The sequence below is a fragment of the Eulemur rufifrons genome, chromosome 27, assembly GCF_041146395.1.
Source record: "Eulemur rufifrons isolate Redbay chromosome 27, OSU_ERuf_1, whole genome shotgun sequence".
NCBI lineage: Eukaryota > Metazoa > Chordata > Mammalia > Primates > Lemuridae > Eulemur > Eulemur rufifrons.
Window position 1 is genome coordinate 31,717,040 of NC_091009.1, and position 25,416 is coordinate 31,742,455.

A 25,416-nucleotide genomic window follows, 5' to 3' on the forward strand; every position below is an offset into this window, starting at 1 on the left:
TTAGGTTGTTTCCAGTATTTTTAACTGTTACAGAAATTTGTAATAATCAACTGCACTTACGACTTTTTTCTTCTTCAAGACTTTCATAGTCAAATGCCCTCGTGTAGGTCAAAGGCTATAAAAATGTTTATTGCTTGATACAAATGTTTACAGTGATTAGAAACTTAGAATGTCACCGGCATTGTGTGTGGATATTAGGTTCAGCACAGTCTTGTTAGATGCTTATCAGTAATGTGTATTTTTTCCATTTTAATAGGTAATGAGATAAATGGTAATTCATTTTAATTTGCATTTATTTGATCACAAATGAGATGCAAAAAAAATCTTTCCTTATTTGTTTCCTCTTATTTGAACTATCTAATCAGTCCTTCACACATTTATCTATTATAATCTTACAGATTTTTTAATTTGTATGAACTATATATTTAAGATGAATCACAATCCTAGTTGATTCAGTTATTTTTTGAGATTTTCTTCTTAGCTATCTTATTAGTTTTGTATTTCGTGTAGTCAAATCTGTTGTTCTTAGCAGTTTCAGAGCTTACAATGTTACTTTGACAATGTAAAAATATTCAGTTCTATAGTTGAAAAATAATTTTTAGTCATTTTTAATGTACCTCGTGTGTAATCTATATTTTTTCAGATTTCTATCCAGCTTTCCTAACATCATTTATTAAATTTAAAATTTTTTTAAAAACCCTGCTCTTTTGTGTTGCAATGTAGAATTTATCACATAAATTTCTTATGTCATTGCATCTGTTTCTGATCAGTGAACAAAGAGATCAGATTGTTGGTAGTGAGAGTCTAGTTTAAATGTCAGATTTATAATTTGGTAGCTGTGTGATCTTGGGGCCCAGTTTGCACATCTTAAAATAGGCATGAGGCCGGGTGAGGTAGCTCACACCTGTAATCCCAGCACTTTGAGAGGCCAAGGTGGGAGGATAGCTTGAGGCTAGGAGTTTGAGACCAGCCTGGGCAATATAGTGAGACCCCATCTCTACCAAAAATATGAAAAATTGGCCAGATGTGGTGCGCCTGTAGTCCCAGCTACTTGGGAGGCTAAGACAGGAAGATCACTTGAGCCCAGGAGTTGAAGGCTGTGGTGAGTTATGATTGTGCCACTGCATTCCAGCCAGGAGAGCAGAGCGAGACCGTGTCTCTAAAATAAATGTTAATAAATAAAATTTAAAAAATAAGTATGATAAGATACTTGGTAGGGGTATTGTGACGATCAAACGAGACGCCCTTGTGGGATCTGGCTCCCCATGCAGGGTTGAGCTCGTGGGCGCCGCTCGGTCCCTGGGCTGGTCGTCATGAAGGACCACTCGTGCTTCTGGCTGTCCTGCTGCTCCTGCCTCCAGGACACGGTGCTTTCTCTGCACACGGCGGGTGGTCTGGGAATGTTTTGGGGGTTCCGCTGGGAATCTAGGAAGAGTGAATTCCCATCCAGGGGTCTTCAAGACTTGACCACCACAGTTCGTGGTGCCTGATGTCACCCTGATGGTGAATTCCACAGGGTCACAGCCAAGATGCTGCAGAGAGACTGCTGGCGGGGCTGAAGCACAGGCGGGGTCAGTGTGGCTGACAGGGAGGTTGGCAGGAACTCGAGTCCTGGGTGTGAGGAGAATCTTGCAAAGCCCGACTCCTGGTTTCCGCCCCCTCGGTAAAGACTGAACTGGGAATGGGGAGTCCTCTGTTACAGTCACTGTTACTGCCTGGCCACCAAGACGAGCTTCCCCACAGCCCTGAGCGCTGGTGTGGGGGGCGGGGGGCGGCGAGAGGAGTTCAGTGAGGACAGGAGGCCGCAGCAGCTCGTGCTCCTGCCCGGCAGCCTCACGGCCTGCAGAGTGCCGGCACACTCCAGGCAAGGGCAAGGGGCCCCACCCTGGATGCCACAGGCCCTGCAGGAGGTCTCAGATGTTCATTTATTTCAGAAACTTTCAGGCACTAAATATGGACTAGCTGGCAAAGGACGTGAGTTAGACATGAGCACTCAGCTCCAGCCCCCACTGCTGAGGGATGACTCAATGTGAAATCTTGGCGCCTGCAGCTGTGTGATTGTCCCCGGGCCCCGTCTACCCCCGACACCACTGTTGGCCCTTGGCGGACATGGGGGAGCGGGTCAGGGATTGGAGTGGAGGCTGGGGAGGAGGAGTGTGTACACTGTCAAGGAAAGTTAAGACTCCTCTCTTTCTTCCACTGCAGGTTTTTGCAGCTCGAGGGTCCTTTTATTTTTTGAGACAGGGTCTCACTCTGTTGCCCAGGCTAAGGGTGCAGTGGTGTCATCACAGCTCACTGCAACCTCAACTGCTGGGCTAAAACAATCCGGCTGCCTCAGCCTCCTGAGTGGCTGGGACTATAGGCGCGTGCCACCATGCCCGGCTAATTTTTCTATTTTTTGTAGGGATGGGGTCTTGCTCTTGCTCAGGCTGGTCTCGAACTCCGGACCCCAAGTGATCCCCCTGCTTTGGCCTCCCAAAGTGCTAGGATTACAGGTGTGAGCCATTGCACCCAGCTCAAAGGTTCTTTTAAAGGTAAAAAAACAAACCCACTAGAAACTTAAAAACAAGCCAGTAGGGAAGTCCCTCAATATAAAAATGGCCCGAGAATTTGTTTGGAAAGGAAGTAACATTTTTTCTTTGCAGCAATGATTCTGCTCACAAAAACCTGTAAACCCTGACTTGCCATTACTTTTCAGTGATTTCATAGAAAGTACAAATTTCTAGTTATCTGCAGCAAGAGTTTGGCAGCGTCCCCTTGGCATTGGTGTGGCTCCCCCCACCGTGCTGTGATCCTGCCACTGATCTGTGAAACGTTCCTAAGGTCACCTTTGATTCCGATGGACTTTGTAAATAGTCCCTTCCTACCTTGGGGCAAGCACTGTTACCAGGTAACGTCACAGTTACACAGTATTGGAGATGAGCTATAATGGACAAGTAACTCTGATACAAGGCAGATGGCGATATCCTGCCTTGTGTCAAGGTTGAAGCAGGTCAGCCTTTCTGAAGAAGTCCGTGTACAAGAGCAGACTGAAAACCAGGATTAATACCTTCAGTGGTTCCAAGCAATGAAGAGGTTACAACCACCTCAAAACCCCGTCCCCATCCTCCCTGCAACTCAAAATAAAAACAATGCTGCACTGCAAAATAAGTGTAAGACAGACGGCTTTCATGACTACTATGATGAGTTATCTTGAAATTTCAAACTCTTCTCAGTTTTAGGTGTCTGGTGAGTATTTCCTTCTCGTGTGTTCTGGCTTTGCTGACAAGGTGGGTAGGGGAAAGCCTGCCAGGGCTTTAAATGCTGATCTCGAGATTTTGATTTTGCACTGTGATGATAAGGCGCCACTGAGTTTCTGACGCGTGGGGATGGCGTGAGCAAATCAGTGCTTTAGGAAAACTGAGTGACAATTTGCAGTACAGTTTGGAGGGTGAAACAGAATCGGGAAAAGACCACTTGATGGCTCTTGCGGAGTTATGTGTGCGTTACTGGTGCCTGGACATGAGGCTGGTGACAGGAAGGACGCGGAACAGCTTGAAAGTATAAACATGTGACAGGATTTGATGGCTGTCTGGGCATGGAGTCATTCCACGTTGGACACAGAGCAAGGAGTGCGAGGAGGCCTCAGAAGGTTTCAGTCCTGGTGGCTGGCTGTATGTCAGGAAGGAGAGTTTGACTGGGAAGTCGATGTTTGGGTTTTGAACAGGTTAACATGAGGATGATATCAGCACGTCCAGGCGAAAGCGGCGGGAGCTTTCAGGGCTGGGGACGTAGATTCTGACGGGAGGTGTCGGTCGAAGCTGGTACTGACGGCCTCCTTGGAAGGAGAGTAGAGAAAGAACAGAACGTGCAGAACCGAGCCTCAATACTGGCCCATAATTTGTGGGAGGGGCCAGAGAGAAGGTGACAGGGACTTGGAACATCACTGCATCACGGTGACCACGAGTTCAGATTTTCAAGCTGCACTTGGGTCCTGTGGGATGGTGTGAACCAGAGGGAGTCAGACCAGGGAAGCCAACTTTGGGTTTGTGTGTTGGGGGCAAAAATATCTATAGTAGGAAATCAGGGAAGGGCCTCGCGGAAATCAGACCAAAGTTTGGATTTGATTTTGAATTCGGGGCCAGGACTGGGTGGTCCCCCTTTCTCTTTACTGAACACCTACAGGGTTGAGGCACTGGCTATGAGTATAGAGTCTGCAAGCACAAACTCACTTCCTAATGTGTCTACGTTTATATCTGTGGCACTAAGTGTTCCAGTCAGCCCTCTGATGAGACCGCGTATTCTGTCTTTTTTACATCTGGTGGGCGGGGACAACAGGACAGCAAAACCAGTATAATACTTAACCTCTAGCTAAGAAAGTAAAGAGGATGCAGTTTTAAGTTACCTTTGTTCCATTTGAGCAAGCATAGAACGTAAATTAGGACCTTCAAGATAGTCTTGTGTTCTTTATAAAGTCCGTTTTAATAAGACAATAATTTAGTTCATGAACTTCCTTGATGAACAAGAACCTCTTACTGTGAACAAGACAAGGGCCTTTGTGTCCTCTCCTCTGTTATGGCACATAGTTTATCAGTTGTTTGTAAAGGTCTCATGGTATCAACTTCCAGACGCTGAGTTTCTTGGTGGAGGAGACCCTATCTTTGTGACCTAGCTAGCCCTTTGCATCTAATAACTGTTTCCTGGATCAGTGTGATCAGCCTGTTATCCGAATTAGTTTATCTTCACCACTTTTGCCATTTCTCCATTCTTCTATCCTTATGAATCTAGATATTCAAGAGCAGGTGAGCATAACAGTCTGGTTTTAGCTGTTGTTATGCTGATGCTGGTTAAGACTTGTGAGCCAGAGAATAAAATCTGCTTTAACTGTAAGTTCCCAGTTTTCCATCAATGGTTAATACATTATTTAGCAAGTACAGTCGTGAGCCATGAAGTATTTTTATTCCACAACATCTATAATGCAATGGGAAACTCTGTACCATGTGGCATAGTGAAGGGGATTTGAAATCAGAAGGCCTCCACTCCAGTTTTTTAAATAAATAAATATTTATTTATTTATTTAGAGACAGGGTCTCACTCTGTTGCCCAGGCTAGAGTGCCGTGGCGTCAGCCTAGCTCACAGCAACCTCAAACTCCTGGGCTCAAGCAATCCTCCTGCCTCAGCTGCCCGAGTAGCTGGGACTACAGGCATGCGCCACCATGCCCTGCTAATTTTTTCTATATATATTTTTAGCTGTCTAAATCATTTCTTTCTATTTTTCAGTAGAGACGGGGTCTTGCTCTTGCTCAGGCTGGGCTCGAACTCCTGACCTCGAGAGATCCTCCGGCCTTGGCCTCCCAGAATGCTAGGATTACAGGTGTGAGCCACCGCGCCCGGCCTACACTCCAGTTTTGAGGCCATTTACTAGCTTTGAGTTCCTGGGACAGCTAATAACATTTTAAAGCCTGATTGTCCTCATCTGTAAAATGGAGATGCACATGCTCACCTCATCCCAAGCGGCAATAAGTTAAAAGCGAAAGCAAATCAAAGGAACTTTTAAACTGTAAGCAACATTAAAGTGGATAGTTTCTATTTGCTTTGGAGTTAAGAGCTGCTGTCCTTTTTTACATAAACATGCAGACCCTGAAGTATGTGTACGTGGGTTGGGCTAGGAATCCCAGCAGCTGAATGTAACTGTAAACTAGGGGTGCTGTGAACTACACATGCCAGAACGCCACTGCCTCTAACACTAAGGGAAGGAAGTCACCAATTCAGCCACCTAAAACAACAGATTGGGGTCAAGAATAAAATAACTGGTAGCCTAGGTAGCATAGAGGCTTTGCTTAACAAGGTTAAAAAAAAATCTTAGTGGGTAGTGGACTTAAAAACATTATTTGTTCATTTGCTTTTTTCCTTTTCAATAGAAAGTAATCACTTCTCCCTATTTTTTTCTGACATAAACATAAGCTACTGTGGCTGGAGGTAACTTTAGTTATGAATACAGTAACATTAAACACATGCACAAACTAATTTTTGTTGTTCAAGCATCTGGCCTTAGAATACTGACGTGCTAGAAGGCCTGCATGCCCAGAGAGGCAAAAAACAGGTGATTGAAACTAGATTCTAGATCTACTTATTTAAAGAACAACTTTGACATTCCAACCTGTGCACCTCCACCAACCCCCATCAAATTAGGCGAAATTGGCTGGGTGAGATGGTTCATACCTGTAATCCTAGCACTCTGGGAGGCCAAGATGGGAGGATCTCAAGAGCAGCCTGAGCAACAGAGAAAGATCCCGTCTCTACAGAAAATAGTAAAATTAGCTGGGCGTGGTGGTGCGAGCCTGTAGTCCCAGTCACTCAGGAGGCTGAAGCAGCAGGACTGCTTGAGGCCAGCAGTTGGGGTTGCAGTGAGCTATAATTGTGCCACTGCACTCTAGCCTGGGCAACAGAGTGACAACGTATCTCAGAAAAAAAAACTAAAACAGGCAAAATGATTAGTGTCTCATTTGTTTCTTTTTAAAAGCAAAACTGCCATTTAAGATGACACAGATCTATTTCTTGAGCAGCTGTACAATTCTGAGGGATGACAGACTTTCAAACTCATTTTATGGACGTTTTTCCAATTCCTGATTCCTAGGTCAGAGCATTAGTTACATTTCCTGTGCTGGACTTCATTCTTTATAACCTGTCTACGCAGAGCAAAAATAAAGGTGTCTGTTCCTATTCACTACAGAATATTTTCCTTTGCCTTAGTTAAGAACTATCAATTAGTCAGTCAGGTAACACGTTCTGAAATTGTGTGCAGGCTCTAGGGTTTGTGTATACTTCTCTAATATTGCCTGAACCTTAGGGGTAAATATTTTTATTTTTGAAAACGAAAGTACTAGAAAATATTATGGAAATGTAGCTCTGTTCTGAAGCTACAGAACCTGTCAAAGTAGAGAGCCACATTTAAACCTAATAACTGCAGCTATTTCTTCAGGTATACAATTATACTTGAAGTTTTTGTTATCAGATCTCTTTTTTCTTATTGCTGTGGTCTAAATAAGCAGAATCAGCAAAATCAAAGTGAAACTTACAGAGTAACAGTCAAGAACTGGTTTCCCGTGGCTAGCGATGACCAGTGAGCTCACTAGCCATTCAAGTGCAAAGACAAAGAGCAGTAATTCTGGCACAATTTAATTATCAATTTACCAAAAGATAGTAAATTAATATGGACAAGATTAAGATGAGCACAGACATTTATACATCATGCTGTGTAGGCTGTCCAACCTAAGCACAGAAGGTTACAGACTTTTAAACATTGCCTAAGTTAGTATTGAAACAATGTCTAATATTATTAAAAGCTGCCTCTTGAGAATATTCAAATTGTTACAATTTAAATGTAGGTTAAGGGACAGAAAAACTACATGATGAGTTCTCCCAAGTTCAAATGGTTTTACCAAAAAATGCATTTTATTCAAGAAACAGAAAAGGAGTCATTTGGTGCCATGCTTTTATTCAAATGAAAGGGGAAAAACTACACTGTACCAGGAAATAGTAAATACGACAGTATTTTACGGCACAGCATCTTCAGAAAACCTGTAAGCAATGCTCTGGAGTGGACAGGCAAGCACACCGTACACTGTACATTGCTTAACAGTGTCCCTGAAACCGTAATTAAATGCTGAATTTGACTTTAAACAGCCAAATAAAAACTTTAACCATCATTCTAATACAAAATTGAAAAACTGAGGAGAATTAAAAGCTTTCCAATGCTGTGTCAAATAGCAGAATCTGACAGGCTGCACTGGCAATCCTGACCAGTATTTGGCAAATTTAATTGGATAATTATCATAATAATTTGACCTCTGATGATGAAAGCACCAGTGTGTTTCAGTAAGGTTGATGAAAATCCCCAGACTTTACGAAATGGCATATTTTTCATTTGTATAATTTTAAAAACATAATTAAAAAAAAAAAGCTGCACCATAATAAAAAATCTGCAGACTTAAAGAAATATATCCATATTCCTTCTGCATTAATAAAGTAAAATCTTATACTGAGAGCAGTGAAGTTGGCAGCAGTATGCACATTCTACCTTTAGACGTCACGGACATTCATTCAATTCAGCTGCTGGACATGCGCAAATTTAAGAATAAAGGATGGTCCTGTTTAGTTTCAAATAGTTCCTCCATTCTCTTGCATCCAATTTTTCTTTATTTGATAGCCAAGTAATATAACAAAGATTGCTTTGATAAGGGAAATTTAACTGAAATGAACAAATTTAGTAATGTAAAATGCTTATTAAATTCTCCTTTTGACACGTTTTGATTACATTCACTTATATTTTCAAAACTAGTTTTAATCTAAACATGTATTTGACAATCATTTCCTAATTGTGATAGAAATTGTTGTCTGAAAGGTAAAATGTGCATTTCCCCATTTTTAATATTCATATATTATATACACAGTATGTATACACTTAAAATATAAGAGTTACATATCCTGGTCTCTTACATGCAAACAGTAGATCACAAATAGTTTTGAGCTACACATGTATCTTGCACAGGTATTGGAAAAAAATCTGTGAAATTTTTTTTACAGTTTTAACAAATATACATAAATATAAGAACATAAATTACAGTAAAATATTGACAGCATTTCAGAAAATGTTGATAACCCAGATGCACTGATGCCTAAAGGCCTTATAATAATAGAAAAGTACAGCTCAGGGACATCTCATTCCTATTTTTTTTTTTTTTTAAATAAGTAATTACATCATATGAGACATTAGTTCTCTCTCTAAACAACTCAATAGGAGAAATGTATATATTTTCATCTCTACTTCCCATGAAAGAAAACGAACTACGCATCTCATTTATGATACAATGCTCTCTCTCCCCCCTGGCTTACACAGTTGTCACAACACCGAAACATAACAGGGTCACATAATCATTCAAGTCTTTTCCTGAGAATGAAGTTTTTCCCCAACTAACCCTCTGGTATACACTGTTAAAGAACAAAGATTATGTGGAGGACATTTCAAGTGTGTACTCAATCTAAACTTTTCCACTTGAAAAGGATTGAAAAGAAGAAAAACCCAATATAAGTAAAATAATGTGAGGCTATTTTAAAATTAAAATGTAGCCCTTTGTACATGTTTAAAAATTCTAAATATAATTTTATATCAGTTATAAATATAACATAAAGACCTCTTGAGAACTTGCTCCAGGAAGTCTTACATCTTCAGCCTGAAAGACTACTCTCAAAGTGTCATTCACTTCTGCCAGCTTATAAAGTGACTTACTTTAACGAGATAGAAAGCCTGTTTTGTTAAAAGAACAATCTAAAGTATTCTGAGTTGGCCAGAAGTGGTGTAAAAACAGCACTGATTTAATCAGCGACTTCTTATATTCTTGGTTAAGCTCATGTGGTTTAAAGCGAACCTACTAGCAGCTCTTTGCAATACCTCTTCTTATTTAATAGAGAAATGTTAATACTTGAGTGAATAATAAATACAGAATTGTAAATGCTTGGCAGAATAATTTTTGCAAATGCTCTACCACCATTAAAATGAGGGTTACTGTAAAACTAAACACTAGTGTTTCTCTTAACATCTTAAGAAAGGTGCAAGTTACTTCTGAAGGTGTATATCCTACTTTCATGATCTTCACATGAAACAAAATACAAAGGTATCTTAGAATAAACCCCCAGGAGAGAAAAATAGCAAAATAAACCATCTAAAGACAAGCATGTACATTAAAAGGTTAAAAAAAAAAAAAAGCAACAAACACACAATTTGTAATCTCAGCCATATTTCAACCTTAAGTCCAACTAGTATCCACGAAAATTCAGTGCTTCAATGTATCTAAGATCAAGCAGGTCAACCCAATAACACATACAAATCTCCCCTTTGTGGATCAAAATATTTACTTAATCACTTGGACTTACCACCTAAGCGAGAATCTTCTGCATTCCAAAATACTGTGGTTTACATTCCAGTTGTTCATGACAACAGAGCTTAATGTCCAGTTTTAATTAATAAAAGTCTTGTTGGCAATTAGAAAGATTTTCTATAGGCAGGAAAGATGAAGTGCAAATTTACCACGAATGTTCTGAAGCAAATATTTCCCAAGTCCTATGCCTTAGTGGGTAAAAGTTTTTTAGGTGTTACTGGTCTTTTGGTCTGCCACAAATGGCTGTGAATGGTGATTGCATCAACACTGGCAGATAAAGTTTTAGCAGGTATGTGGCTAAACTGTTTCCTGTCAGAATTGTACTTGTAAAGTCCTTCAATCATTTTTTTAGTGATAGATTTAGGGCCTATCCCAGTCAGTTTATTGATTTCTTCAGTTTCTGGGCAATAAGTATACAAAGACCTGAACTGGCAGCCTGAATCCCGGAACAAGATTAAGAAGTTGTTGGCATCTGACTTCTCCATTTCCTTCAGAATAAAAAATAAAAACAAAACAAACAACAATAAAAACCTTTAAACATTTTGCTGAATAAAGTTTATATAATTGTGTTACATTTCTTGGTCACATTTTGTGACATTATTTTAATGACAAATTTTAAAGTCTATTCCTAATAAATCTGCAGTCCTCTAGAACCCAATTTGAAAACAGACTAAATCTAATAATTAAAACACCTAGTTACAGATCTTTTTATATACTATTGAAATTCTAGGAGGCCTATGAAAGTATGTTCTCTTGAATTGATCGGGAAGACCCCCATAGTTTTAAAATGTTGTCAAATTTAATTTTCATGCCAACATGCTTACCTCCAGTATTTTTTTCTTCTGACCTTCATTTACTTTTCCAGCCAAACAGCAATGAGCTAAAGCATTTTGTATTATATGTTTATTGGATTTTGCACTGGGTTCTTTGTAGAGCTTTGGTCCTGTGGTAAGGATTTAACAATAAAAACATCACTCCTAAGTCAGAAATACTATTTTTAAATGATGGAATTGTTCCCACACTGATGAAACACTGTAATAAAAGACCAAATTCTGTACTCAAGAGCCTCTTAACTGGCTGTTCTCCAATCAAAACATTATTTTATCCACACAGATACACCTGGAGGATGTTCCTATGGCGATCTGAGGCTGCTCCCTGAGAGCACTGCTGGAAATAAAATATTGCTATAATTGTTACACTGTTTAGCCTTTTTTAAGTATGGTAAGGTTACTAGTGAGCTTGAAGTAGAAAGGGTGCATGAGTAATTTAAACATTTAAAAAGGCAAGAAAAAGCTTTAACTTTTCTCAGATTGCTCAACTGATCTAACCTAGAGAAGCAGAGAGAATAACATGGAAATATTACCCAATCCCAGGCTTTAAAGACTGTCGGACTGGCTGTAAGAGGCTGTATTTAAAGACACAGAGTGAGGTCTCCACCAAGTTCTGAACTCTTCAGGCCTCTATAGGGCTTCCATTTCCATGTATCACAGGTGGATGGAGACAAACTCTTTTCCCTCTGCTCTTCCTCACGTATCTTCCTCTCTTGCGCCCTTCCATTTTAACACTCAACATGCTACTCCCATTTCCTCTCCTGCTTCATTTCTTTAGAAGTGTCCTTAACCTACAGTCTGTTCTTCAATTTGTCTAAATTTCAAGCATGCCTACCAGAGTAGCTGGGACTACAGATGTGTGCCACTATGCCTGGCTAATTTTTTCTATTTCTGGTAAAGACAGGGTTTCACTCTTGCTCAGGCTGGTCTCAAACTTCTGGCCTCAACAATTCTCCCACCTCAGCCTCCCAGAGGGCTAGGATTGCAGGTGTGAGCCACCATGCCCAGCCTTTAGAGCCTCTTGATACTTATTAAAAGGTGCACAATTCTAGATAACCTGAATTCCGAGGGAGAGGACTCTGGATTCTAGCCTTTGTTTGGTACTGAGGACCTATAGATTGCTGAAAGAACTTCTCTAAAACTTCTTCAGACCCAAATTATACCAAGAAACAGTCAACATTTTTAAGACAGAAGTAGACGAATTAGATGTAAGTGGCATCACTAATTGTGTTTAGAAACCAATTTCAGGCCGGGCGCGGTGGCTCACGCCTGTAATCCTAGCACTCTGGGAGGCCGAGGTGGGCGGATCGTTTGAGCTCAGGAGTTCGAGACCAGCCTGAGCAAGAGCGAGACCCTACCTCTACTAAAAATAGAAAGAAATTATATGGACAGCTAAAAAAATATATATAGAAAAAATTAGCCGGGCATGGTGGCACATGCCTGTAGTCCCAGCTACTCGGGAGGCTGAGACAGGAGGATTGCTTGAGCTCAGGAGTTTGAGGTTGCTGTGAGCTAGGCTGACGCCACGGCACTCACTCTAGCCTGGGCAACAGAGTGAGACTCTGTCTCAAAAAAAAAAAAAAAAAAAAAAAACCAATTTCAATTCGTCTGGGACAAGTCACTACTTCCCTAAAGGGAGCCGTATCACTGAAACTGAGCTACCTGAAAGTGACCGCCTGTATTCACTATTTTCTATCAGTCTCCTGTGTTTAGACCAAAAGGTGAGCCAATAAAACTTTCTTTAGTGTACATCTATAGCCTACATCATGTATGCTAAATTTAAAGGTTTCCCTAAAAATGTGCGGACACTAACCTGTGTATTCTGTCCCAGAAGCCACTGAAGAAGTTGTGGACGCATTTTCCCAGTCCTTTTCTCCGTTTCGACTGCCACAGCGACTTGGAGATAAGAAGCCTTCTACAGACTCTGACCTTGAACGGTAAATAAAATACTTTTTATGTCTCAAACAGAGAAAGAACAGGGGCCAGAAAATATATGTGAGAGTATCAACCAAAATCAACCCAGAGGCTTAAAAACAGTAAGATGATGACAGCGCTGTTTGTCTTGTTCACAGCTGACACATCCAAGTTCCTAGAACACCGCAGGCACTCTATACATATTTGATGAAAGAATGTTTTCCCATGTGAAAATCGGCAATTAACACAAAAGGATGATAACACAAAGATTAAAACTCTAAGATGACTGTCAGTGGAAATATTATTTTCTGATATGGGTATTTCACTACCTTATAATTCATCATATTCAGTACCTTATATTTTATTATAAAGTAGTGAAATATTGACATTTAGCTTCTAATCTATATCCTATAAATAGACAGGAAAGATCTCTTTTGTATAGATATATTATTATATGTTATCCTAAGTTTAGAAGCCACCTACTTTGGAATTATTATAATGGGAATAAACTCTTTATATTCAGTGGGAAATAAACTAGAGAGGCTGGCACTATATAGATTACGTACTTGCTGTTTCTACTGACCATGATTTAATCATAATCATGCTAGCAATTACTGGCATAGAATTACTGTTAATGTTTCATAGCTTATAAAAAATATAAATGTCAATAATTCTACATTCTAAAACATAAAAAAACACTGAAAGATGAATAGACCTCTTTATATAATTTAGAGCTTATAAAAAATTTATAATTATGATTCAGTCATTATATAAAATGAAAACACTAAAGAATTTTACTTAGAATTTTGTATAATCACAGGTACCATATTCTTTTCTATAAAAAATATTCATATGTTATGGATTTACCTTGGTGTCCTCTTGCCTGAATGCACACTCTCGGTATCACCTGTATTTAGCGATGCCAAAGAAAGGCTAGAGACTGAAAAAACACGACAAATTCGTGATCCTGAATAAAAACAAAATTAGAAATTTAAAAGGAGCAACTAGCAAAGAGTCTGTTCATTAGATAACACCAGCATATGAAAATTAAGCGTCTGTAGTTTCTTTTCCTTTCTTCTTTACTCTTAATCTAAACACATAATATGCTTGCATGCATATATATACAATTTATTTAAAATTAGCCAGGACTCACTTTTAGGAAACAATGATAAAACTAACTTGCTCTTCTAAAAGCAAAGTGTTAATATGAGATATACTGTGATCCTAAAGAAAAAAAATCAGCAAAAGAATAAAATATGTTTAGGACGATCTCACTCCTAGGTGGATGCTAATTTCATCCAATACCGTATATTAAATAGTTTCACTGATTAGAAGAGACAGTTCTCTTTCAACAGTCAAGGTTATGTTATTTTTCCTCAGGTTTAGAATAACTATGGGAATTCTCTAAAATTTTCCATGGCATTTGGTTTTAATAAAGATTTTTTAAAAATAGTATGCTTATATAGAAATTGGTTTTTTAAAATCAAATTAAAATTGATTTGACCTTTCACAATGAAATATGTAATAATCAAGAGATGCCAATGTTTTAAGGATTAGAAATCAGATTATTTGAAATAAGTTATATTAAAAACCATACTGCTAAAATAAAAGCAACAATTAGGATGGGGTAAAATTCAGTCTTTTAATCAAAAGCAGGTACTGTCCCAGGAAATGAGGGTATAACAGTGACCAAAAGAGTTCCAAGTCCATGCCCTCTCTAAGGGGAAGACAGAATATGCACAAACGTATACTATCAGGTGGGAACTGTTAGGAAGAAAAAAATGGCGTGAGGGATAAAAGACGATTAGGGAAGAGTGCCCCATAGGTAGGGTGGTCAGACAAGGACTTTTCTGAAGAAGTGATTTAAATCAGTGAAAGATGTCATGATCACTCAGCACAAGTAATTTTGGAGATACTACATAAATAGTTATTTTTGTAAGTCTAGAAAAACCAAATATTTTTATTAAATATAAGTGAAATATTTTAGAGCTCATCTCTATTTAATATATATCCTCTTTTTCCAGATGTGGAAAGCAGTGTGCACAAATAGTGCTCAGATAACATAGCTTTGTGGTGACTTGCAATTATTAACAGAACCTGGTTTCCCAGTCCCCACACCAATGCTGTCTTCACAATACCAGGTTCTTCTCTATCACTTTTTGCATTGGAAACCTTTTGAAGGGGGGGAAAGCTGTACAGTTTTGGCCTGAGAGGATGTATGGAATAGGGAAGAGACAATTTCATTCCTTTACAGAGCAATGAAGAGTAATTATGTATGTTTTCTTAGTGCCAGTCAGTAGAGCAAGTAGATGTCCCCTTGAGTTGATGCCTCGTCACTAGCACCATGGACCCCTGAAATGTTGAGGCCTTGAAATTTTCCCTTGATTGACTATATCCTTACAGAATAGGTGACTCTGCAACTCAAGCCGTTCCTCTTTGCTTTTGGGAGACATGTGGCTATTGATTTTCAAAAAGGCGGGGTGGGGTGGGGTGGGGTGGGGTGGGGGATCGTGGAACCCCCAGCAAGGTCAGTCAGTCAACCAGAGGCTCATCCGGTTCATATTTGTCAACTGCACCTGCTTTAACTTCAGGTTTCAACGTATGTGGGGCACACAAATCTATGACAATTGATAGAATAAATCGTTCTCTTTTTCAGTTTACTTATATTTCTTTGAATGCCATCAATATCAATGCATTAATAAAAAAATAAAGCATATGCATGTTGAATTTAAAAAAAGATTTTCTCAAGTGCAGAAGTTATAAATTTGGATTTTTGACCATTTCTATCTCAAAGGAGGGACTTCTGAACTCTCTGATCTTATATTCCTTATGCCAATTTGTTTGTTGTACATTTCATGCAGGTAACATTTATCCTTAAATTTACAAATATGTAAAGGATAGTTAATAATTCAGGGAGATTATATCTGAGGGCAGAGTTTCCTAATAGGTTAGTATTTAAACTGGATTTTTAGCATTCACATTTGTTCTTTTGAATATATGCATGCACACATAATACACTTAATGTATTAAAAACTTCATTTGCTCATTTTGGTTTTCCAAATAAGGAACATGCATAATCTCAAACTGTGTATCCAATTTTGCATATCAAAGCACAATCAAGGTGGTGTGACAAACCAGGCTGGTGTTTTTTTATGAACAGACTCCTCATAATAAGGTGTGTTACCTGGAGGACCCTTTATGGGTGTTTTGGGGGATTCAATATGATCTCTGTGAATAGATTTTGGTCGCGGTTTTTTTTGTTTTGCTGCTTGAGGACGAGGTTTAATTACTGTATCCATATCTTCCATTAGTTTCAATTGTTTTCGCCTCATATATTCTTGCCTAATAAATTCTCTGCGTGCTCTCTCATCTTCCTTCTTCTGACGTTCTTCCTCAGTTTTTCGCCTAAGAAATCAAATGGTTAAATGTCTTATTCTGCATGCCAAAGACAAATGACACTGGAGAGAATTATGAATTTGATGTGATAAGGGAGAATTATCGTATTTTGGCAGGTTGGGGTAAAAATGATTCATTTAAAATGTACTTGAGATTATTTAGGTCATATGTATATCTCCCAGTAAAGTTGCTTTAAATTAATGCTTTTTAAACATTTAAATTAATGTTTCTGGAGAACTTCACAGTAACATGCCTCAAACTTAGGATAAAAATAGAAAAATCAGGTGATACATTGGGAAAATAAATTGACTTCTAAAAAGCACCAAAAATCAGCATTGACCCAGTTGTCTTTATGTACTACAAACATCTCTGGAAAAAATCCATTAATAAAAATAAATGAGAAACTGCCTCTTTGAGTACATACTTACCACATTTGTCTAAATATGCCCATGCATCATCAACGTTCAGATTTAGAACTGGCACAATTTCCTTTACCTTGTTTCCTCTTTCTTATGCTCCATTTCTGCTTCTAGCTGTTGTTTCCGAAGCTGAGTTTCTTTTTCCCTTCTTAGTCGCTTCTCCAACAAAGCTGCCCGTTTCATTGCCATATCATTTTCTGCTTTTTGATCATCCTAAGAATTTCATTGAAAAAGATTAAATATTTTAAGTACCAATATTCTCATTTTTAATTGTTGTAGTCACATTTTGTGGTTACACTTATAACTGAAAATTTGAAATCTGTATTAAAACCCTATGGAATATGGACATATTCCAGAAATTATGAAGGGAGAACTGAAGTCCTAACACTTCTATTAAGTAACAAAGGACACTTATTTAAGTATACTCTTTCAAAACCTAAGAACTTTGCAAAGAACCATAAAAAGAAAAAAAGATTTTTTTTTTTGATCCTAATGAACAACAAAGTGGGGAGTTTCTAATTTTTAAAATTGCATTTATGTTTAAAACATATGCTCAGTTAAAAAACAAAAAAACCAAAAACAACCAAACACAGGTTAAAAGGTCCCCCAAATTAGCCACCCAATGTCGTATCACATAAATGAAACTACTGCTGCAGGATTTTTTTAAAGTTGAGGTAGTGACAGTTTGCTCGATAGGTTCTGAACTACACTGAAAGAATTTCCTTTGAAGAGAATATGGGCATAATTATGTTCCTCTTCTAAAGTTCTTTAAATCTGAGAGCTACTTCATTATCTGTAGGCCTCCTGGGCCTGCCCCAATTTCTACCCCAACTCTAAAGGACAGCTCTTGTTCTCAGAGGGCTTCCAAAATGCTTCAGAATTCTGTAAAGTTATAAGCTGTAGACGTGGTTCATTGTCTTAATGACTCCTCGTCAATAAAAATTTCTTTGGTGTCTAATACATTCACAACATGGTGCCAGACATTACAAATATTAAAATATATGGTGCCTTAGGTCAAGGAACTTAAAAATCACAATAGGAAGAGGTACCAATAAGGTGCTTTGTACATAGAGATTTAACTCTGAGTAGAAAGAGTCAGAAGATAGCACTCAGACAATCCGTTCAAACATTCCTATGTGTGTATCTAACAAACTGCATACATTTTGAAGTTTTCCAGGCACTTTACTATGCTCTGGGATAAAAAGATGCAGTATCTCTTGGAGGTCACAGTCTAAGAGACAAAGCAAATTGTAACAAAATACATGAAAACTTTGGGTTACAGGTACTACAATGTGAGTATGTTTAGGATACAACAGAACACACAAAGGAGGCGATATTTAACCTCTACTTAAGGAATTATAAAAGGCTTGAAAGCATGAAGAATAGTCCAAAATAACAGTTATGGGGAAGAAGCTGGACAAATAGGTTTACATTAGTCTGTGAAAGTCCCTGAATGTTATGCTAAGAGGTTTGAACTGTATTCAACAGGCAATTCTATGATTTTTGATTAGAAACAGACTCAACTGGAACTTTGCTCTTGGATGAATAACCTCTAGGAGCGGTATGAAGAATGGGATGCCATGATTAGAAGCAGGGAGACTAGGTAAGAAGCTATAAAGGCAGTCCAAGGGAAGAGCATCGGGGGTGGTGAAGATGTGGAAATGAACGGGTAGAAGGTCTGGAATGGAAAGGAGGGTACAGATGTACTACCTGTTTTACACTACAGGGTTTTTCCTCTGTTTTCTGTTCTCTGCAAGGAACAGAGGTAGCAAAGGTCTCTAAAACTAGACAGTAAACTATATTAGTGCTTACAGTAGCATTCTTTTAAAAAATGGTAGTTATATGATTAAGAGACAAAACGACTCACCTCCAAATTTTTAAACATCTCGAAGGGCCTAAAGGACAATCATCCTGAGATCAACTTTAAAATAAGTTATAAATTTCCAACATTATGTGCTTGTCAGAGAGTACAATAAAAAGATTATTTTATTTTTCCAACATTAAATGATCAAAAGTAAAACTAGCAATTGTAATCATTGTAGTATTCTTGGGTTCTTATTCCACTACTGCTGTTTGCCTCAATTTAAAATCTTAAATTATAAATTATTGCTGTTGGGTGTTGTCTTTTCTATCTAAATTCCAAATTGTAGGGCTACACAGGATCAGAGATTATTGCTTTAGTCCCTTAATTTAAAAAAAAAAAAAGTATGAACAACACATTTCCAATTATAAAAAAATTCTTCTCTATGTTAATTTGGAAAATATAGAAAACCATAAAGCTGAACAAAATGGATGATAATCTAGTAGAGAACTTTTAAAATGTTATTAGGCTTTTCTAGTTTTTCTAATATCTATGATAAATTCTAAGATCTTTACCATCAAGAGTTGATACTGTTTAACATTTATGTTGGCTGGCTACAGAATTGTTCAAATACGTTGTATCCAATACCAATACTGAGATTAAAGGTCATGTGCTAGACTTTTAGCCCATGTTTTTAAAGGAGCTATTTCAATGACAACTGTTCAAACTATATATGCTTTTTAAAATATTTTACCTTATCAGAGCCTATCTGGCCAGTTTTTAAAAATTTCTTTAAAAAGAAAGATTTTTAAAAACCTAATGTATACTTACATATGATGCCAAGATATGAGCTTTTTACAAATGGGCAATGGAATCTCTCTTGGAGGAGATCTGAATAGCTTAATTTTTAAAAGGCTTTTGTGAAAGTGAGAAAGAGCAGTAGAGGAGCGGAAACAGGGAGTGTATCTCAACATGAATCCTTTTGTCCCGGTTATGGTACCTTACAGCTCTACGATGGAAGGCCGCTGTGGCAATCAGTGTGCCTGAACGTCACTCTAGCCCAGCAAGGGGGGAGGCGCCACATTACGCTTTATAGGATTAACGGCAGACTTGCAACAAGTAAGTAAGCATGTTCACCAAGAAAACCCTCCAAAACCCCACACTAATGTAATGAAGATGCCCAGAACTATGCAGATTAATATTACCTTAAAAAAGAATCCACAGCATACTTTCTGGTCATCATCAAATTGTTCTTTATCACTTTCTCCATCATATTTTTCAACAGATACATCAGCCTTTTCAGGGGGTTTCAAATCTGAGAGGGAAACTTCAATCAGGTTAACATTTTTAGAAGTGGTAGGTGGGAGAATGGGTTTAGGAGGTGGTTCTGTGGGTTGATTCAGTTGGTCCTCATTTGGTGTCAGGCACACAGTCTCCGTGACAGGCTGTGACAGGACTTCAGAAACTGTTGACTCAAAAGGTTTGATCTCCTTTTCTTCTGGATCACGTCCACTGCGCTGTTCCGAAGTCCCTTTGGATTCCAACTCCTCCTTTTTAACTTCCTCTTTAGGTTTGGATTCCTTTAATTGAGGTTCTCCATCGTCCCCAAAACATACAAATGACCTGGTCTGAATAGGAACTTGACTTGGTGAAAACCTCCTTAATCGAGGAAGACTATCCACAGACCTGGGGGGAGTCAAGGTTCGATTCAAAGGTGTTATTTTTAACTCATTTGGCCTAGGAGTCCTTTGATTTTTAACAGAAAAAGATGCACTTTTCCTGTTAGAGGACTGCGGAGATGGGTGAGTGGGACGAGGAGAGTCGGACAGGAAGGGCGCCATGGCCGATGACAGGCCTGCCTGCCTGGAAGGCTTAAAATCTCTGATCTGTTTCTGTGGAGAGGGTTGTGGAGGTGAAATCACCCAAGACTGTTGCTCTCGCATCTGCATTAACATCTCCTGCTGGAGTGACAAGCGCTGCATTTCTTGTTGCAGAAAATGCAGGGATGAATTTAACTTTTCAATGGATTTTGTATATTCTAAAATCTCTCCTTCATTTAAAGTTTCTTCTGAGGGGCTTGCCAGGTTCCACTGCTTCTCAGGATCCACAGGTGTGGTTGGAGACTTCAGCCACTTGGGCTGAGGACTCTCCATGCTTTCTTTTATGTCTGCCAGAGACTTGCTCCTCTGCCCATCAGTTTTTTGTGACTCCTTTTCCTTTGCTTGATCAGTATACACTTTCTCGTCTTCTGCACCAGCTGCTTCCTCTCGAAGAGGGGAAATCCCATCCCCTTTCTTTTTCACTACAGTAAGGAAGGCCGTCCTTCCCATCTTCTGCCTCTGTTTAGTAAAAGCGGCTTCCATTTTCTTTTTCTGGGCTTCTATAGCACGCCTCTTTTCTTCTAGTTTCATCCTAAGATGCACCATTTCAGAAGCCAATAGCTGGGTAGTGTCCCGTCCTTGGGGAATGCCTGTTTCTTCTGGAATTTGTGCCCAAGCAACCACATGAGGAATATTAAGTTCGGAGCCCTCTGGTGTAGTTTTCTGAGAACTGCTTCCACTACTTTTTCCATCAGTGTGATTCAGTTTCCTGAACTTCTGTTCAGCAAAGCTGGTCATTTTAACTCCAGAATTAGAAGAAGCACTGCTACCTGGTTGAGATTTGGTGCTTACAGTACTCGGACAAGGACTCAAAGCATCCCTGGGGTTGCTGGTTCGTGCATCATAATCCTGAAGAAATTTAGATGCATCATCCATGTCAGAGTCTAAGCTTACAGTATAATCTCTCAAAGAAGAATCTTCATCCATGGTTTCAGGAATATCTTCTGAAGGAACATGGATTCCAGTATCTACTTCAGTATTGTCAGTTATGGGACTCAAGGCACCTTTTGTATCCATTATGTTATCGAGACTAGACTGATTCAGCTTGATGTTTGAATTGAGGATACTCATTTCCTGGCTATGAAGAAAGAAGCCATTAGCAATTTGGTCTGGCTGGGGTGTGGGAGGACATTTTTCAGTGTCGTGAATTATCTGTAATGCCTCTTCAATGCTTGGTGTCTCTATCTGATTGCCAAATTCATCTAGAAGTACTCTATTTTGTAAAGCTCCATTTGGAAGCTTGTAATGAACATTCTCATTAGAATTTAGTTCGTTTGTATTAAGGGGCACGTAAGACTTGATGTCACCGTGAGAATCTATATTAAGTTCTTCTTCAATGCTTTCTGCTTCCTCTTCTCCATTTATTGGCTTGAAGGATAAATTTTTCCTAATGTGTTTAGATACACGATTGTTGTTCAGGGCAAGTCCTTCATTACTAATAGAACGAGTGATTCCTCGGTTTGGAGTAGATCTCTGTACACTATCTTCTTTATCAAAAGAAATATCAAATGAAACACCATGCACTGATGACCTAAGAAAAATTTAAAGAGAAAATCCTTAAAAATTCTGGAAAAAAAAATAATTTTTTATACCACTGAACAGTAATTATTTGAAATTATATTTCCTTTCTTTCCCATTTCTCATAATCATATTGTTCTCAAGGTGAGGTCAGGGCCATCTAGCTACCTTTTAAAGTTAGCCCCTTTTGCCTCTCTGAAAGGGGCAACAGAAGCAGATACAAATTTAGGTACAAATTAAAAGTCTAATTGGTTATCAACAAGAGTGACACACAGAGATAAAAATTAGCATTTCTTGATAATGTGAGTACACTAAAAATAATTTTTTGCTTACCTTTTCTCTTTGGGCCATGTCCCTATGAAGCCATCAACGTAAGACATAGATGAAGACCTTCTAATTCCTCCTTTAAATGCAAAAAAGAACAAGCCACTGAAGTCATGTAAAAAATTTTAACTTACAGCACTTTAACAGATTTCATGTACTTGAGAATTCATTAAGAACAATGAAAATTAAGTAGGTACATGTGGAGAATTAGAGACCATTTTCTTACGAAAAACGAGCCTAAAGAAACAGATCACGCTTTTAGTGTGTAATAACAGCTACTTTGCAGGAAAAGAATGGGTATTTATTTATATTTATTCTCAATTATTTCCCAGGTTACTTACTTAAAATAGCATTTTCCTAGGCTTTTTCAAATATATTACCTGAGGCTGAAGAATGAGCTTGGGGACGTGAGTATCTAGAAGGCAAATGATGGTAAGACTGTGCAAATGTAGCTCCTTCCCCACTGCAATGTAAAATAATTTAAAAATATTATATTTTAGCTGCTTAATAATTATATACAATGACTAAAGTTAGAAACAATACTATCACCTGATTGCACACTCTAAATTTTAAAAATACGGAAATGTAATATATTGTTTAAACCAAAGAATGGCTGTGATTATAGTATATACATCTCTATATATTTTATGTCTTTCAGCCAAACAACTTGAAGTACTTTCATATACATCTCAATGTCCTTGTGAGGTAAGATAATGGCATATTATTTTCATTTTATAAATAGAAAAATAGAGAAATAAAAAAAGTTAAATGAAACTCACCAACTTGAAATATTTCGGTCAAGTCTAAATCTCTAAAAACTGTAACTATGATAAGCCCTTGTAAAGACCCTGACAGTCTCCTTGCTCACAGACCTATGTCTGTATTCTCTCTCTGCACTTTTGTGGCCATCGCCAAAGCAGCAGTGGCTAAAATGAAGTTCGATCCCTTTGCGACTTCTGACTAAAGCAAGAAACACAAAAGGCTTTTCAATGCACCTTCCCACATGCACAAATTATGTCTTCCCCGCTTTCCAAAGAGCTAAGACAGAAGTACAACATTCCACACGCGCCCATCCAAAAGGATGACGAAGTTCAGGCTGTGCAGGGACTCTATAAAGGTCAGCACGTTAGCAAAGTAGTCCAGGTTTACAGGAAGAAATGTGTCATCTACGTTGAATGAGTGAGTGCAGCAGGAAAAGGCTAAGGCAAGCTGTCCATGTGAGCGTTCACCCCAGCAAGGTGGTCATCACTGGGCTCAAACTGGACAAAGATCGCGAAAAGATCCTTCAAGAGAAAGCCAAATCTCGCCAAGTAGGAAAGGAAAAGGGCAAATACAAGGAAGAAACAATTGAGAAGATGCAGGAATAAAGTAATCTTATATACAACTTTCATTAACAACTAGCTAAAATAAAAAAAGGAAAAAAATCAGTTACATCAAGATTAATAGAGTGTTACGTGAACTAACTTGGAAATGGAAAGTCAAACACTGCATGTTCTCATCCGTAAGTGGGAGCTGAATAATGAGTCCACATGGACAGGAAAGTGGAATAGTAGACACTGGAGAATCAGAAGGGTGGGAGTGTGGGGGAGGGGTGTGGGATGAGAAATTACCTAATGGGTACTATATACACTTATTTTTGGGTGAGGGTTACACAAAAAGCCAAGACTTCACCACTATGTGACAATCCGTGAACAAATCTGCACAGGTACCCCCTAAATATATTTAAACAATTTTTTTTTTTTACAAGATTCATATAGTGAGCTGTACCTTCAAGACCTCAATGACTATAAAAACATGAAGCTTTGCTGTTATTTTTTAATTCTACTCTATTCCAATTAATGCAGGGGATTAGATAGTCTATTTCTCAAATTATAATGACATTTGGCCAGAATCAAGCTATCCTCTCTTAATTTTTCTCTTTACAAGTTTTAAGTCTGCCATGTCTCTCCTTGCAGTTAGTTCAAGAAGTTAAGCATCTCCACCCCCAACTGATTGAGAATAAATTGGGAAACAAGATATATTGACTGTAGCTTTTGGCTAAATGTAAACTGAGATGATAAACAATTCAACCAGAGAATTCAAAGGTAAGTATCAATGCAGTATTCTTACTATCTAATGAAAGCTTAATGAGCTTTTCCAAAAGCAACAATACCTGAAGAACCTGTCCGAAGCAAATGCTTGTCTGCCCCTGTGGACCTTTCCCCTCTAACTGCACATCACACTTTCTCTCGGTTTTATTTGTAACCGTTTGTTAGGACCGTCAGAGCACACTCTCCCTGCTCCCCTGGTATGTTTTTCTCTATTACCACCCCTCTAAAATCACTTTTACAATTTCTACTCTCCCTCAGATCTCGGACAGTAAGGTAATCTTGACTACATGCAAGTAACTTATAGTATGTTCACTCTTTTCTTCCCTAAATAGTGGCTGCAGTGTTGTAAATGCCTATTGTCTCACTTTGACATCTGCATAGAGGGTTTTGATCTGGTGTAACTCTTGAATAGCTGGCTGCTAAATGTGTGGAGTAGCTGCTGAAAATGTCTTTTGCTTTGCCTGTCTTTTTACTTTGGTTCCTTCCTCCTCCCCCCATAACAGTATTATTTAGGTACAATAAAATTTGTAGATGTGACTACATTATTCCCAGGAAGAGTAAAAATTTTTGAATGCTTCAAAAGTTCTACAATGTTGGACAACTACAATGGACCATGTGGAGACTTACAGAAATGAAAGGATGACTAGGAGCCCAGAGTAACAGCTGTACACTAGCTCTTCAAGGAAAGGAATTTAGACCTCTATCTGGGTTATAAAAATAGTTCCCTACTAGGAAAAAGGAGACACTCAGATACCTGAGAAAAAAAGAAATGAGTCTTCCAGGGAATCTGAATTAAGACATTTTCCAATGTTAGAAATGTGGAAAACTATACTTTTAGGTTCTTAGAAATAACAGTTATGAAAGTAGAACATAAAGATTTAGTAGTACAAGAGCGACAACCTAGAATATTGAGTGTTTTTGAAGTTTTCAAGGAAGGAAATTCACTATGTAACCAACCTAGGAAAGCACTGAAGAAATAATATGTAGAAAAAAGTTCCCCATGGGAAGAAAATGTACAGAAACTCCTAAATCAGCAATATTTTAACTTAACCTCTTTGTGGTAAATCTCAGGGATAGTTATGGAATAGAAAACTTAATGGAAGTAATAAGAAAATTCATAGTAAACCAGAGGTAAGGGAAGGACATGCTTTCTTAAGTTTTAATTTATAGATATCAGAACGTTCACACAGTAAAAAGCCCTATAAAGGTAGTAAGAGTATTGTCAAGGCTTAGGTTTCACATTCATTAACATGCACTTGACGAGAGAAACTTCTTAAATGTGAGGAGCAGGTGACAGCTTCAGTACAAGCTCGTATTTTTGTATAG

The 25,416-nt window shown here is 38.4% G+C and overlaps 1 protein-coding gene, 1 long non-coding RNA gene and 1 pseudogene across 6 annotated transcripts in view; 2 read left to right on the forward strand and 1 right to left on the reverse strand.

Moving 5' to 3' along the window:
• Positions 1-25,416, forward strand: part of LOC138375776 (uncharacterized) — a 71,290-nt gene that overhangs the window by 20,943 nt on the left and 24,931 nt on the right. The window contains exons 3-6 of one of the 2 annotated variants that reach the window (XR_011231555.1): positions 12,580-12,685; positions 17,966-18,080; positions 22,659-22,705; positions 23,956-24,084. This is a non-coding gene — a long non-coding RNA (uncharacterized lncRNA). The remainder of the gene's footprint in view (positions 1-12,579; positions 12,686-17,965; positions 18,081-22,658; positions 22,706-23,955; positions 24,085-25,416) is intronic. The other variant, XR_011231556.1, reaches the window with a different exon arrangement.
• The window catches only part of CAMSAP2 (calmodulin regulated spectrin associated protein family member 2), a 77,681-nt gene continuing 59,726 nt past the window's right edge, over positions 7,462-25,416 (reverse strand). For 2 of the 4 annotated variants that reach the window (XM_069459585.1, XM_069459584.1), the window contains 9 exons: positions 22,381-22,415; positions 22,010-22,079; positions 19,484-21,689; positions 16,554-16,690; positions 15,847-16,067; positions 13,530-13,602; positions 12,562-12,677; positions 10,743-10,861; positions 7,462-10,406 (listed from right to left, as the gene is read on the reverse strand). In XM_069459585.1, coding sequence (XP_069315686.1) covers positions 10,101-10,406; positions 10,743-10,861; positions 12,562-12,677; positions 13,530-13,602; positions 15,847-16,067; positions 16,554-16,690; positions 19,484-21,689; positions 22,010-22,079; positions 22,381-22,415 — 3,283 coding nt within the window. In that variant the 3' untranslated portion in view covers positions 7,462-10,100. Of the gene's footprint in view, positions 10,407-10,742; positions 10,862-12,561; positions 12,678-13,529; positions 13,603-15,846; positions 16,068-16,553; positions 16,691-19,483; positions 21,690-22,009; positions 22,080-22,380; positions 22,464-25,416 lie in introns of all 4 variants that reach the window. The other 2 variants (XM_069459583.1, XM_069459582.1) reach the window with 1 other exon arrangement.
• LOC138375747 (large ribosomal subunit protein uL24-like) lies at positions 22,932-23,367 on the forward strand (annotated as a pseudogene).